General features: G+C 36.0%; 1 protein-coding gene across 2 annotated transcripts; it reads left to right on the top strand.

Annotated features, from left to right (window-relative positions):
- Window positions 1-3,018: 3,018 nt before the first annotated feature.
- Window positions 3,019-5,439, top strand: LOC131656833 (probable E3 ubiquitin-protein ligase RHC1A). 2 transcript variants are annotated; one of them, XM_058926426.1, is made up of 2 exons: window positions 3,019-3,170; window positions 4,037-5,439. In XM_058926426.1, exon 2 carries the CDS (start codon window positions 4,094-4,096, stop codon window positions 4,895-4,897), a length of 804 nt encoding a protein of 267 aa, XP_058782409.1. In that variant the 5' UTR covers window positions 3,019-3,170; window positions 4,037-4,093; the 3' UTR covers window positions 4,898-5,439. The 2 variants fall into 2 exon arrangements, with proteins under 2 accessions (XP_058782409.1, XP_058782408.1); XM_058926425.1 differs by having other exon boundaries at window positions 3,120-3,252.
- Window positions 5,440-15,636: the final 10,197 nt, after the last annotated feature.

The following is a 15,636-nucleotide window of genomic DNA, read 5'->3' as shown; positions in this document are numbered from 1 at the left end:
CATGTCCACATCCAAAACAACAAATATTATATAAAGTTAGCAAACTTAAAATCAATCCAAATACATAGGAAATCATCAATTGTAAGAATTTTTTAGTCAGAGACTTATAGGCTTGAAATGGTTATAGAAAAACTATTTTTTTTCTTTCTATTCCTAATTTTTAAAATTCAAAAATAATAAAATTTATAATTTTACAAAACTATCTTGGATCTTCCGAAATGTTCTCAGAAGATCCAAGATGAAGACGTTCTTCCTTATGATGTTTATCAAGTTCAACCAAGCTATCATAAGATGATGAATAAGAAGACGTTAGAAGTTCAAGAGCTTTAGGTTGTTGTCTGTAAGAAGCTACTTGAAGAAAAGAAGATCACACATTAAGCTACAATACAATGTAATATTCTTAGTGTGTATTAGGATCTTCTGATGTGCTTAATTAAGTTTACTCTTTATTATAAACGAACACTCCTTCAAACAGTTGTTTGATTGTACCTTGAGTGACTGAGTGAAAGTCAAAAGCTCGAGAAGACAGTGGTTGCAGTCATTGTGGGAAATCCTCTTAGAAGACCAAGTGAATGTCAGGAGTCTAAAGGGATTAATAAATGTTATATTTGTGGATCAGATCACTGAACAATTCATTGTTGGTTAGTCACAAGTGGTTCTTGTGCAAGGATGTTAGTCATAAGCGGTGGCTTATGCAGAAGTCAGTCAAAGGGGTTTCCTGTGCAAGGGTGTTAGTCACAAACAGTGGTATGTGCAGGGAACAATGAATGTTATATCTGTTAACTCATATCACTGAACATGTCATCGGGTGTAAGTCACCGGCTATTGCCCGTGCAAGGTTGTTAGTCACAGGGTTGTCTGTGCAATGTTAGTCATCGGTTGTTGCCCGTGCAATTATAATCAATTTGGTTATAGTGGATTAAATCCTTGTACTCAAGGCGAAATCACCTCGGAAGGGTGGACTGGATTAGCTTGGAGGTTTCTCAAGTGAACCAGGATATATCGTGTGCTCTTTACTCTTATGCTTTATTGTTTATGCTTTCGCATTGTTCTTATAAAGCATCAATTAACATAGTGATGTTAAGAAGCGAGAAACTGTCAAAGAGTGAAAACCCTATTCAAACCCCCCCTTTCTAGTGTTTTCTTCACCTTCCAATACTGGACAAAAGAAAAGGGTAATTATCTTTGCTATAATTATGATGCTATGAAAAAATTGTTAGTTTCTTATTAAATGATGTAATCATTCTGTATGCTTTTATCAACAGGGTAGGCCAAAAGGTTCACTTAATAAGGCAGGTCCAAGTAAAAGGACAAAGAAAGCTAATGCAAGATCTGAGAATGCACAAATTGATAATGTGGAAGTTCAAACTGAGGGAAGATATGAGAGCGCGCTAATTGGTAATGTGGAAATTCAAACTGAGTGAAGATTTGAGAAAGCACCAACTAGTAATGTGGAAGTTGATAATGTACAAACTGAGAATGCAACACCTGGGAATGTGCAAATTGCAACTCAAGCATCTAGAAATTCAAATGAGGCACTAAGAATGTATTTTGGCATTGAACCTGAAGCATTAGAAGCATTGTTAAACGATGATGACATATTGGGCATTCAGCCATTAAGTGTTGACTCAAAGTCAGGAAAGCAAACTGCTAAGGTTCTTCAAATACTGCACTACAGACTACTAATACAGGTAAAGTCTTAATGTTCTTTGGTCCATGTCCAAAGATACCTACATCTCCAAATCCAAAGATACCCAAATCTCCTAAACAAATTCATCATGAGTCTCCAAAACAAACAATGAGTGACCCTTTAAGTAGAATTACTTATGTTATGAGCTGAAGTATTGAGATATTTGCCGCTTGGTTATTTAAAAAAAATTGTTTTTCATAAAACTTATACATTACAATTGAACCACAATTCAGAAAATTCCTCTTCTTTGAGTTTGTTCTTCAGAAAATTCCATTACACTGAACAATTAACCACATTACAAATTTAAAACCACATGACACATTCATTGAATAATTGAATCACATTTCAACACCAAATAAACATTGAACAATAACAAAACAACAAGACACATCTTTTTCATTTTTCCAGAAAATTCCTCTTCTTTGAGTTTGTTCTTCAGAATTTTGTTCTTCTTCGTATCCTCGTACAACCCTTTCAAATATACCCTTGCTTCCATATCTTCATACTCTGTCTTCAACTTGATCCCATCATGATTTCCAGATTCTCTCATGTCATCATCCCAGATAAATAAATCACAAGTTTCAGCACTATTCCAGAAAGAACATCTCCAAAATAATCTCCCTTTATTAGCTCCCTTCTTTCATTAGTAAGAGACCATCTGACCATGGCAACCACATAAACGACCAGCTCGATTCTTCGTAGAAGAAGATGCATACGAACTGTTTATTGTTGAGCTTGACTTTGAAATCCCCATATAATACAAGAAAAAAAATATGAAGGGGGAAGAGGCTGAGGTAAGTGATAAAGAAGAAAACCAGACGGAGGCGAGAAACTTAGGAAAGAATTAGGTCAATGAAATTTTTTGGGGAAAACTTTTTATTAATAACACATATGTCAGATATGAATTCAATAAGTATATCATAATCCATAAAACATGATGTTAAATGAAATTATATTACACGTATAATGCCACGTAGGCTGTCGTTAGCTCCATTTGACGTCAGGGACTAATGATATGGATGAAATTTTTTTGGATGAATGATTCATTAATGTTTAGAGGTAAGTATTTAATCTTACCTATTATGAAATATGTAATCTTAATTATTATGAAATAAGTAAAAAGTAATGGAAATAAGTAAAAAGTAATGTTGAAACTTATGTATTGATCAGAGTAAAAATAATATAAATGAGAAAGATAAATACATTTGACTACTCTAGATCTATTTATAGGTACTAATAACTCTTTTACTATGTCTCTAATAATAGTTAAGGAAGGTGGGAGTAATTGTGTATTGCTATTGTGCTCTTAATAGAGGTCAACAAAAAGTCTTTTCCAATAACATATGATTTACAACAACTAGTCACAAAATGACAAAGTCTATTCTTCTCTATGCAACAAATCCAACTACAGCACGCTATTATCCTTTGAATTTTCATTCAGTGGACTTTTATCATCTTTGGTTTTCTCACCCTTTTCTAGGTAACTTCACTTCCATATATCCTTAATACTACTTACTTACTTTCTTTGCCGCTTTAACCTTTATTCTGTGGATTCTTTACTGGTATGAACTTAGCATCATAACTGAATTTATCTGTTTTTTTTTTCAAAGTTATGTGCAATGCTTTCTGAATTTTAATTTTCATTTGAGTTTTTCTGTACTTTGTTGAAATTTAGTTTTAGTTATTGATTATTTCCCCTGAAGGACAAATTCATATCCTTTCAATTTCTCTCTTGGAGTTTATAGAGTTTTTCTTGTTTTGTTTTACCTTTCTGTTGTTGTTGGACTTGACCTTATTTCTTGTGCTGAATGATTTTTATGATGATGACTTATGTAACACTGCTACTTTAATCCGATTAATGGCACATATGGTGATCGGCATATGTTAGGATCATGCTGAGACATGTAGTTGCACTCAATTTCTTTCAATTTTAGAATTATTCATTTGATAAGGTAACAAGATTGATGTTGGAGGATAAAAGAAAGTTTTGATTTTATTTTGGTTCATTTGGCTGTTGTAAATAATTTAAGCTCACGGGAGAGTGAATACATATTTAGTTTCAACGAGTGTCGATGTCTGATAGCCACATAACTGATTGAATATATATTTGGTGTTCAACAAGTATCAATGTCCGATAGCCTCATAACACCGACACATATGGTTTCATTCAATCTTTCCATTTCTTAGAATTATCATCCGTCTTGATGTGTGTATTAGTTTTTAATATGGATATTCGATACTGAGCATATGGTGTGATGCTAAAAGAACTCACCAACATTGCCTGCCAATAATGTCTACTTTATAACCTTTTTTACTCCAATGGTACCTTGTATGTTCTTGGTGCAGAAGCAAACTGGTCTTTTGGTTTATTTTCTGGCTTAAATTTCTACCAAAGGAGAAACGATGTCAAGGAGAGCGACATATTGGTGTCATACATGCCAGCAAGCAATCTTGCTTGCAGGGAGGGATGTCCTTTGCCCTTACTGCGACGGAGGATTTGTGCAAGAAATTAACGAGATGCGAGGACTTGTATCCTCGTCACAGTGGGAAGAGTTTCAAGATAATCCTGATATTTTGGATGCTATACATGCTGTTGTAAGTCAAAGAGGTTCTTTACCAAGAATTGGATTTAGAGATGCTGTTGATATTTACATGAGGCAGAGATTGGGTGGAAGAAACACAAACTTTGATGATAGAAGAAGATCTGTTCCTGAACATACTTGGGATGTTTTAACTTCATCCGGTCGTTATTTACTATTTCATGATCAAGCACCTAACTCAAGAGGCGATCCTAGACATGTTGATTTTGGTGGCTACTTTATGGATCCTGGACTAGATGAACTTATGGAACAAATCAATACAACCGGGCGTGGTGGTCCAGCCCCCGCCTCACGTTCTTCGATTGAAGCAATGCCTACCATTAAGATAACTCAAGCTCATCTACACTCTGATTCACATTGTTCAGTTTGTTTAGAAAGGTTTGAACTCGGGTCTAAGGCAAGGGAAATGCCATGTAAACATATTTACCACTCGGATTGCATTGTTCCGTGGTTAATTCAGCATAATTCGTGTCCTGTTTGCCGTGATGAGCTGCCACCTCATGGACGTCCTAGTCGAAATTGGGGAAGTAGCACTGGTCGTGGGAGGAGAAATCCACTTTCGTTTTTGTGGCCATTTCGTTCTTCCAGGTCAAATCCTAGTCATTGAGCTGAGACTCTTCTTGATAAGAATAATGGAACTAGTTATAGTAGTGGATGAACTTCTGATAAACAAGGTTCATTTCTTCTAATTTTTGCTGTCAAACAATGCTTATAATTTAAATGGTGTGGATAATGTTTCTTAGCATTTTACTTTGAAATATTCTTTTTGTATACATGATAAAATTTGTAAAAGTGTTTGTAAATGTAATTTTTTAAGCAATTTTCAACTTTCAGTTAGTATCGTAGAAGCTTAATTTCACCAGGGTGCACTTGTGATCTGTGTGCTTCTGGACAGCAATCATGAAAAGTTATTGGTTATGAGACCTTTATTAGATTTTGCCTTTATGTTGAGGAGCCTTCCAATATTTTATGAATATAGAGGCTATTAGTTTAGGTTCCAAAATAGATCATAGATTAAGGAAACTTTATAATGTCTTGGATTTTTCACTCTCGTGATTTTTTTTTAAATAGTAATTTTAATAGTAAATTGATAGTGGTTAATCGTTGGGTATATATTTAAGAAAGAAATATGGAGTGCCACACTCTTTCTAAAAAAAAATAGATATGATGATAAGTTTTACTGAAGATTATAATAAGAAACTGAATTTTTAATAAAATTAAGACCTGGCCCAATCTAAAATCAAATGAGCAAAACTCTCAAATTCACATAATATAAGTTTGTTTGACAAAATTCAACTTCATCTTTATTTCCTGATTTGATCTCTACTTATAGACATAAGGGAAACTTGTTGGTTTACAATGAAAGGCAAAAAAAAAAAAAAAAAATTCTGAAAATGCTACAAACTCAACTTATTATCCTATCAATAAATGTTTGGGATGAAAGGTCATACATTGAAAAGGTGGTGGAAGGCGAGACTCTTCAATGTTTTTAGTGGTTTCAATGGTTACACTTTGAATTCATCACTAAGTGAATATGGGACGGGGTGGGTAAGGTGCCCGTACCCGCGCTCATATTTGTTCCTATTTTACAGATTTTTATCCTATTCGTTGTGAATAATTTTTATGGATATCCATTGGAGATGGTTGCAATTATCTTCCTTAGTAGTAGGATAAAAATTTATTAACTTTAAAAATAATTTATAAAGGATAAAAATTATAAAGTATAAAAATGTAAATAACTTGTAGATGAATTATTACTAAACACGTGAATAATTTATCTCTACCTCTCTCTCATATATCATCTCTCTTCTTTAACTTATAATCTTTTATTCGTTTTCATCTTACATTTGTTTTGTGTGAAGGAGAAAGAATGAGAGAAGAAGATAATTCACAGTAGTTAAACGAGATTGTTCAGACATCTGTCCATATTGTTGGAAGGCACAAGATTTGTAGGTGAATCAATGGAGGAAAAACAGGTTAATTTGAGAAGATGAAGTGAATTTAGAGATATTGAATGAGTGAGAGTAATTGAGGAGAATATTCACAAATGGAATTAGTTTAAAACAAAATTACATGAGGGGGTATTCATAGGATACATCTAATACAAGTTGAAACCAAAAGCAGACCCATAAAATAGCTAAAAAACACAAAACACGGGGCAAATATCGATTTCCCAAAAAGGGGTAATCGATTTCCCCAACTGAAAAAAACACAAAAATTGAACAAGCTTCAGGATATCGATTTCCTCAAACTGAGTAATCGATTTCCTCTTCAAAAATTTGTTTTTCATACTTCCAGAAGTGCTTTACAAATAACCTACTTTCAACGAAACGATCCCAGAAGCTTCCACAATGCATTTGAATTATCAGGGACTTCCAATACACCACCTTAATTCAAATTCTCCAAGTTCTTCATCCCCAAACTTATCATAAGCTTCTTGAACACATCATTTGTTACACCTTTCGTTAACAAATCTGCAACTTGTTATTTGCTTCGCAGTATCCTAATCTCATCTGGCCTGCACACACTAGATCTCTCAAGTAATAAAACCTCATCTCAACATGCTTAATCCTCCCATGTGCTATGGGATTCTTAGAAAGATTCATGGCTGAAACATTATCAACCAAGAGTGTGACAGCTTCTTCCATCTTGCTGCCTAGCTCTTCCAGTATATTCACAAGCCACACAACCTAACATGCACACAATGATGCTGCGATATACTCAGCCTCACAAAAAGAGAGTGTCACCACGTGTTCCTTTTTAGAATATCGAGATATTAGAGCTCCTCCGAACATAAAGACATAACCAGACGTAGACTTTTGATCGTTCTTATCTCTGCACCAATTGAAATTAGTGTAATCGAGCAATTTGCACCTTTCTCCCGTATCAGCTGCGGGAAAAAGAATTCCACATCCAAGAATACCTTTGATGTATCGTAGGATCCTCTTAACTTCTACCCAGTGAGACACCTTTGGTCTCTCTACGAATCTACTCGCAATACCGACAATAAACGCCAAATATGGCTGCATATTGCTCAAGTAACGTAACAATCCAATCAATCTCCTATATTACGTTGGATCCACATTCTGCTCATCATCACTTTTGGACACCTGCAACCTTGCTATAGCTGGTATATTTGCAATATTACAATGCTCCGTATCACACCTCTTGAATATCTCAAGTGCATACTTTCTTTGGTGCATGAGCAATCTCAATTTTGACTTGTGGAACTCTATGCCAAGAAAGTAAGTCGTGATACCAAGGTCACTCATTTCAAATGCATCCATAAGCTCACTCTTGAACTTATAAATGCTCAATGTATTGTTGCCTGTGATCAACAATTTTTTTACATATAAGCAAAGTATTATCACATCTTTGCCCGCATCCATCTTCACATAGACACCTGTCATACCCCAAATTTGTCCTACCCCTTATTTTAACTGCCTTATAATTCCCATTTCATCTTCATACCTCCATTAGGGCATTAACATGATTTCGCATTGATTTCACATTCATTCATTAAATAAACATCTAAAAGCATGGGATCAGAAATCCTCTGGTGAATCGGGTTCTTACTGGTTTAAGGTTCCTACTACAGATAAGTTGGTTGAAATATGGAATTAGGGTCTTTGGCTCATGAATATTGGTCTCTTTCAATTACAAGTTAGTGGTCCACATTAATACTGCTACATCAGGGGAGAAAGGTGATTGCTTCTGAGAGGTTAAAAGTGCAAGCACGGATTGATTATCAATCGGGTACACTCATTCATTGAAGATTGTATCTATCCTCTATTTACAGTACAATTCACCTGGATGAAAGTTTGAATCTAAATGTTGGAACACCTTAGTTTCAATTACAAAAGGGAGACAAGGAAAATCAAAGCTACATGGGAATCAATATTCATATGGGGAAATCGACACTTGCATTCAAAAGTCAAACTACATTGATACCATCATCAAATTTCATTATATTTTCAAAACCTGATTCAACTCCATCACATACATTCAAATCCCATACAAAATATACTTTCCATTATATTTCCAAGTCCATTACAAAAAGTCTACAAAAATATCCAACATCCATTACAAAAGAGGAAAACTAAATGTCTCCATCACATTTCAATCAAAAATCCCGTTACAGATCCAAATGTCCACACAGGAATCAAAAAATCACTACAAAAACAACACAAAAAATTTTGTTTTGGCCTATTGGTTCAAATCCTAAGCTATTACCAATAGTATGCTTGCATCTGTGATTCCATCTTCAAACTCTCCCCCCATTGCATTATGTCTTCGCATCCTTCCATTTTGAGCCACCCAAACTTACTTCATAAAAGCCAACACAACCTGCAGCAAAACCAGAATTCAAAAACAGTTCACACTAATTCAGCTTCATGACAGAAATCCAAACTAAACAAAACCTATAACTAACTGTTTTCTTTTCAAACCTTGCCATTTCCTAACTTCACAGAAAACTAGTAACTAACTCCCTAACAAACTAGTTAATCCATAACAGAATTAAAAACCACCTGTAACCGATTCCAACTACCTAACTAACCATAACTAACTCTCAAAAAAACCTATAACAGAAAAACAGAGTTGTAACCAACACCCAACCACCAAAACTGAATATAACCAACCTCTAACAGAATTTTCAAACAACAGTTACCTTTCTAACTATCCCAACAGAAGTAACAGAATAACAGAAAGGGAGAGAGGAAGTGAACCAACCTGATATATATATCATCTTCATTCACAGAAAATGCTCTCTCTCGATTCTTCTCCTATCTTCATCACTCTTCAATTCATCTTCTTCAATCTCTTCATCATCACCTCTGAACCACTTTCACCATCATCATCTTCATCTTCTCTGCAACAACAACAATTCGACAACATCGCCATTACTGAGTTCACCATTCATTCTCAACCGTGCAGAAAAAGAAAAAAGGAAGACTTGAATCAAGAGCAAAGAAGAGTTGAACAAGAATGAAAGAGAGAATCTTAGAGTTTACCTGAAGAACTTCATCGAGCTCTCGCGTTACTTCGCCCATAGCTCCGAGCGGACACTCATCTCCGAACAATCACCATCTTCACTATCTACGTACTCCAAGCTTCAACATCATCAATCGTCTTCGCGATTCGTCTTAACTGCATCGTCAAACACGTTTGTGAGGGAAACGAAAAAATTGAAACGGGATGAGAGAGAGTCCGCGTGGTAGTGGATAGAAGTGCCTTGTGGTGGCGTTGTCGAACAGAAAGATTCGCCGGAGATTGAATCGGAGAAGAGAGTTGAACTCTAAGGGTTCGCCGCTGTCGCATCCTGAGGACAAGAAAGATGAGCTCGGAGAGGTGAGCGACGTGAGTAGGCCTTTTGTTCGATCGGAAATTTTGAACGGAAGAATGAAGCTCCGGTGCCGTTTCCGTGCGCCGCCGTCTGCGATTTGAGTGTGAAGAAGAGAGAACGCTCTGATGAAAGTTCAATTGTCACATTGAACTTTGAAGGGTAACCCTAATCCCTTTCTGATTTTGTTTCTTTTTCTTTTTTAATTAATTTATTAATTTGTTAATTAACCTATAGTCTGAGTAATTAGTGGGAATTAACATCAAGCTATTATATGGATTAATGACTTAACCTGGATATTAATTCACATAAGTTTAATTCTGAATAATGATTAATGATAATGGATCAAGTCCTTGGGCTAACGAAAGCACTATACTCACCCCCCCTTTTGGCCCATGTTGTCTTTTCCTTCTTACCAAAAATCTGAAACAAAGAAAACTGTTGGGCCTTGCCACGAGTTGCTATATCATACCCCCTTTAAGCCCATGTTGCGCCATTTTTGGCAAGCAAAATCAGAGCAAAAAACGCCCTTTTGGGCTATTCTGGTTGGCCTTGCGCCTTTTGCTATATGCACCATAAATTCCAGTTTTACACCCCCCTGTTCATGTTAGATTTAGGCCTTTAGTTAGTTTTTTTTGTGTTTCTTTTAGGTCATAAAAAACAATAAAAATCATTAGAATTTCGTTAGCTTTAATCCAGTTTTTGTCACATAGAAAATAATCACTAAAAAAATATTAGTTTAGGCTATCTCTTTTAATTCTTTTTTTGGTTAATTAGAATTCAATTTCCTTCATAAAAACCATATAAAAATAGTAGAATTTTTAGTTTAATTTTGACATTTAATTTCTTATAAAAAGGTCATAAAAAAAAACAGTAGTTTTCTAGTTTAATTTTGCTTGAATTGTTTTCATACTAGTTCCATGTTATTTTTGTATGACACTTGTGTGATTTTATTGCTTGTATTTTTGGCCTTATTTTAGGCCTATTTCGTTAGTACCATTTTAGATTCCTTTTGTACATAGATAAGAATTAGAACAACTTAGATTAGAATATAGAATTAGTTCCCCATTGCATTCTTTTTCTTTTCGACTTTTTAAAATACTTAATAAAAGGAAGATGCGAATCACATTAAGAAAGTGATAGAGAAATGAGTGGGATTCATTCCCTAATCTGTTTCTCAATCGCTTAGTGGCGTAGAAATGAGTGGGATTCATTCCCTAATCTGTTTCTCGGTCACTACTTAATGGGAGAGAAATGAGTGGGATTCATTCCCTAATCTGTTTCTCAAACATTAATTAATGGGAGAGAAATGAGTGGGATTCATTCCCTAATCTGTTTCTCAAACATTATATAATGGGATGGAAGTGAGTGGGATTCATTCCCTAATCTGCTCCCCGATCATTATGTGATTCAGATCGCAAACAAATTTCCCTTAAAAAATACCCAACCAAAAACACTTAAAACACCTAACAATGGTTCAAATTAAAACAAAGTAGAGAAAGTGGTGAGTGGCCCGGTATTGGGAACTGTTCATCACTCATCTACCCTAAAAGACATAAACCAATCTCTCTCTTTCTTCTTTCTAAGGGCATTGTTATTTCCGCTCGAACGCATCGTAGGCTGTCCCCTTATGCAAGAGCGCGAACGTTAACTCCGCCCAACTAAAAAACACAAAAACAAACAGATAATCGTGAGCCGAGCTACGGTAACTCTGATTCCTGAAAAGGATACGTAGGCAGCGGGGTAGGGCCCGTGCGAGTACAATTCTTTCTTTTCCCTACATTTTGCATTCATTCGCATTTAGACATAGACATAGTACACACCCATTAGATAGAAACAAACATAGGTGGATACCATCGAGTACGATGGGCGTGAGGGGTGCTAATACCTTCCCCTCGCGTAACCGACTCCCGCACCTAGATTCCCTGGTCGCAAGACCTTGTTCCTTCCTTTGTTAGGTTTTCTGATATTCCTTTCCCTTATGGGATGAATATATTGGTGGCAACTCTGTTCATTTTTTCGCGAGCGTGCGACAACACCATGCTCGGAAACACATTTCTTGAACCAACATCGACTAGGAAACCATCTATGCGTTTGTTCTAAGCTATTAGAGCTTGTTTCAAGCCATAAAGTTCTTTCTTCAATTTGTTGACCATTTTCTCTAGATTTGTCACAATAATACTGAGGGGTTATTCTACATAAACTTCCTCCTCAAGTGGACTATTCAAAAATGCGTATTTCACATTCATTTGACACATCGATCAATTGTTGCAATTCACAATGCCAACAACCAGCCTTATGGTTTCTAGCCTAGCAACTGGTGCAAACACCTTATCGAAGTCTATACATTCTCTTTGAAAATATTTCTTCCCAAGTCGTCGAGCCTTATGCTTGACAATTTTTCCTTTTAGATTTTCCTTTACTTTATAGACCCATATCACACATGATTGGCTTCTTTCATTCTGGTAAATCAACCATCTCCCATGTATTGTTCTTCTCGATAGATTCCAGTTCCTCTTTCATTACACATACCCACTTTGGATCACTTAATGCCTCCTCCATGATAACAGACTCAGATTCGACCATAAGCGCAAAGTGAATGAGATCAAAATCATTATTAATCTCATTATTTTAGAATAATTCACAATATTGGAGCCTCTGAGACAAGCCTCTTTGCTTAACTGGTCGTCTACTAGATCACCATTTTCAACTTCGACCGGCTATTTTACAAAACTTGCAGAATTCCAATTTTCTACATTTTCGTCAGGAAATCAATTTCTAGAAAGTGGATAATCGTTTTCTTGTTCTGAAGACACATGTCCAGTAGCCTCATTATGTAAAAATCGCGACGGATATCGATTACCCTCATTTAAGAAATCAATCTCCCCAACTGCCATGGTCACTTTTCAACTTTCAAACAGCCTTACCTCATCCACTACCACATCTCGACTGATTGCAATCTACTTGCTCTTCACATCAAACAAATTGTAACCTCCGGTAGGATCGTAACCAACAAGAAACATTAACTCTCCTTTGTCGTCCAACTTCTTTTGAAGCTGACCCGGAATGTGCCGAAATGCAACTGAATCGAAAACTTTCAAATGATTTAAACTTGGTTTAAATCCATACCATATCTCTTCTAGAGTCACTTTGTCCAGTTTCTTTGTAGGTCACCTATTCAACAAATAGGAGGTTGTAGAAACGGCTTCACCCCACAACTCCTTCGACAAGTATTTTCCCTTTAACATGCTATGAACATTATTCATTATCAAATAATTTTTCCTCTCAGCAACACCATTTTACTGAGGCGTATATGGTGGAACAATATCATGAACTATACCTTCCTCATCACAATAATTCCCAAACTCATTCGAGGTATACTCACCTCCACCATCCATTTTGAGAATTTTGATTTTATGACAACTTTGCCGCTCAACCATGGACTTGAACTTTTTGAACACATAAAAAACGTCATCCTTCCTCTTGATTAGGTATGTCCATAGCTTCATACTAAAATCATTGATAAAAGTGAAAAAGTATCTATTTCCACCATACGATTTAACTTGCATTGGACCACATAAATCAGAATACATTACCTCAAGGTGATGTTTGGTCCTATGACCTGCATCCTTGCTGAAACTACTCTTGTGTTGCTCTCTTTGAACACACTTTTCACACATCTCATCTATAAAATTGATTCTTGGCAACCCAGTTACCATACCGTTCCTTCGTAACGCGTCAAGGTCTCAAAAATTGAGATGTCCAAGACGGTAGTGCCACAACCACTCTTCTCGACTTGCTGTTGTAGTAAGACACCTATGTTCCATCACTTTCAACTCTATCTTGAAATTCCTATTGGCAGCCATAGGAGCTTTAAGGACTAAAACCTTGTTTCGCTCTAAAACGCGTAAAATCTTATTTTCCATGTGAATCGTGTAATCCTTCTTAAGCAATTGGTCAATTCTCAAGAGATTACATTTAATTTCAAGAATTTACAGCACTTCTTTGATCAATGAATGACCACCATCCCTTCTCATAATTAATTTTGACAAACCAAACCTTTCTACCCGTCATATGTGTTAAAAAACCAGAATCCAAGTACCACTCCTCACTACCTTGGACTCCATCTCAAACCATAGCCATAACATTTTGCTTCGGACGCATTTCTGCATCATTTTTCAAACTATTGCAGCTGCTACTACCGCTGTCCAGCAGCTCAATACTGCCATAATTCTCCTATGTGATCATCACAAGAAGCTTGTTATCATCATCCATTTCTTTTCAAGCAACCTTAGCCTTATTGCTTTGATTTTCCCTTCGTTTCGCGTTACAATCTCTTACGAAATGACCGTATTTATGACAATCGTAACATTTCACATTACTCTTGTCACTTCTATTGGTGTTGTTACCTTGATTACTACCTTTGGAGTTGCTCTCACCTTTTTCCCCAATCGAAACCTTCGAATTTTTGTGACCCTTTTCTACCAAAATTCTAGAAATTGGACTTCCCTCTCGGAGCCCATTTTCCTTTCGATCGTTTACTCTTCTCATTAAACCCTGCTTGCAACGTAATTTCCGCTTTGCCTTTATCGTTTCCTTGTTCATCCATCCTTTGTTCATGAGCCTCAAGTGAGCTTTAAAGCTTCTCGTTGCTCAATGACGAAAAGTCCTTTGATTCTTTTATTGCCACTACTATATTGTCGAATCTTGGCGTTAAAGAACGCAAGATCTTCTACACGACATTCTGCTCCACAATGGCTTCCCCATAAGATTTAATTTGATTCACTGAACACGCGATGCCCGTTACATATTCGTTAACAGTTTCCTCATTTTCCATTTGAAGGAGTTTGTAACCTCACCAACTTTTGCTTATTATCTCCTTCATAAGCTTTCTTCAAGATCTCCCAAGTTTGCTGTTAGGAATAAATTAGTAGTGTTTTCATTTGTCAAATTTACTACCTTTTGAGCTAGAAGTGGACATATCTTGTGCTTTTTAAGGACTTTATAGCTAGAATTGAATTTTAGAGGTTCGATGCTAATTGTAGAATAACTTGCGTCACTTTGGGTGTTATTTGTCCAGTTATTGAAGTTTATACGTGAAGACGAAGAAACACGCAGGTGTAGAGCTGCTAGAGAGGAAGAATCACAAAGAAGGAAGGTGAAACAAAGGCCGAGCCGCGCCAATAAGCAGCGAGACGCGCCATCCCTTCTGACTTGGGTTCGCGCCGCGCCAATACGTGCCGAGGCGCGATGGTTGCGTTACAAGGATAAATTGTTATAAATAGAAGCCCTAATCCTCATAAGAGGGAGATCCTTGGTGAACGAAATTCAGAGAGAAATCCTATTCCAGAGCACAATGCCACTTCCAACGGAGAAGTCAACATCAATTGAAGACATTCCCTTGATGAAGATGAATCCTTCCGTGAAACCTTGTGTGTTCTTCATGACTATGGAGAGCTAAACCCCATTGTGTTGAGTTTAAGGTAGTAGTTAACCTATGAAGATGCAATTACTTTGATTAATTCCTGTGAACAATTGTTTAAGTTTTATTATCAATGAAAAACCTTGCTTTTATTTTATATCATTGTCGAACTATCAATCGAGAGATAGGGTTTATACTTTCGCCCTAGGTTTTTACATTGACTTGTTGATTGATACTCAGAGATGAGGTTTTATAGAAGTTTTCATAAATCATCATTGTTCATTCCCTTTATCCTTATAGTTATTCCGAGAGATCGAATATCATATCGGTAGAGGTGGTTCTAGATTGATCATTAGACATAATATCAGTTTTGAGGATGAATGAAGATAATAACTTAGATAATGTTCACATGTGGATTAATTGATTATTGCATATGAATAGGTTGATGAACCCTAAAACTCAACATATTCATTCACCATTGTTATTCAATCTTTAAGCTTTTATTCATTTAAATCTTATTTTGTTAATTGCAATTCGAGATCACATAATCAAATCAATACTTTTCATGACTCATTATAAGTTA

The sequence above is a fragment of the Vicia villosa genome, linkage group LG3 (genome assembly GCF_029867415.1).
Source record: "Vicia villosa cultivar HV-30 ecotype Madison, WI linkage group LG3, Vvil1.0, whole genome shotgun sequence".
Lineage (NCBI taxonomy): Eukaryota > Viridiplantae > Streptophyta > Magnoliopsida > Fabales > Fabaceae > Vicia > Vicia villosa.
The sequence above is the reverse complement of the archived record's forward strand: the minus strand, read 5'-3'. Positions and strand labels throughout refer to the sequence as shown.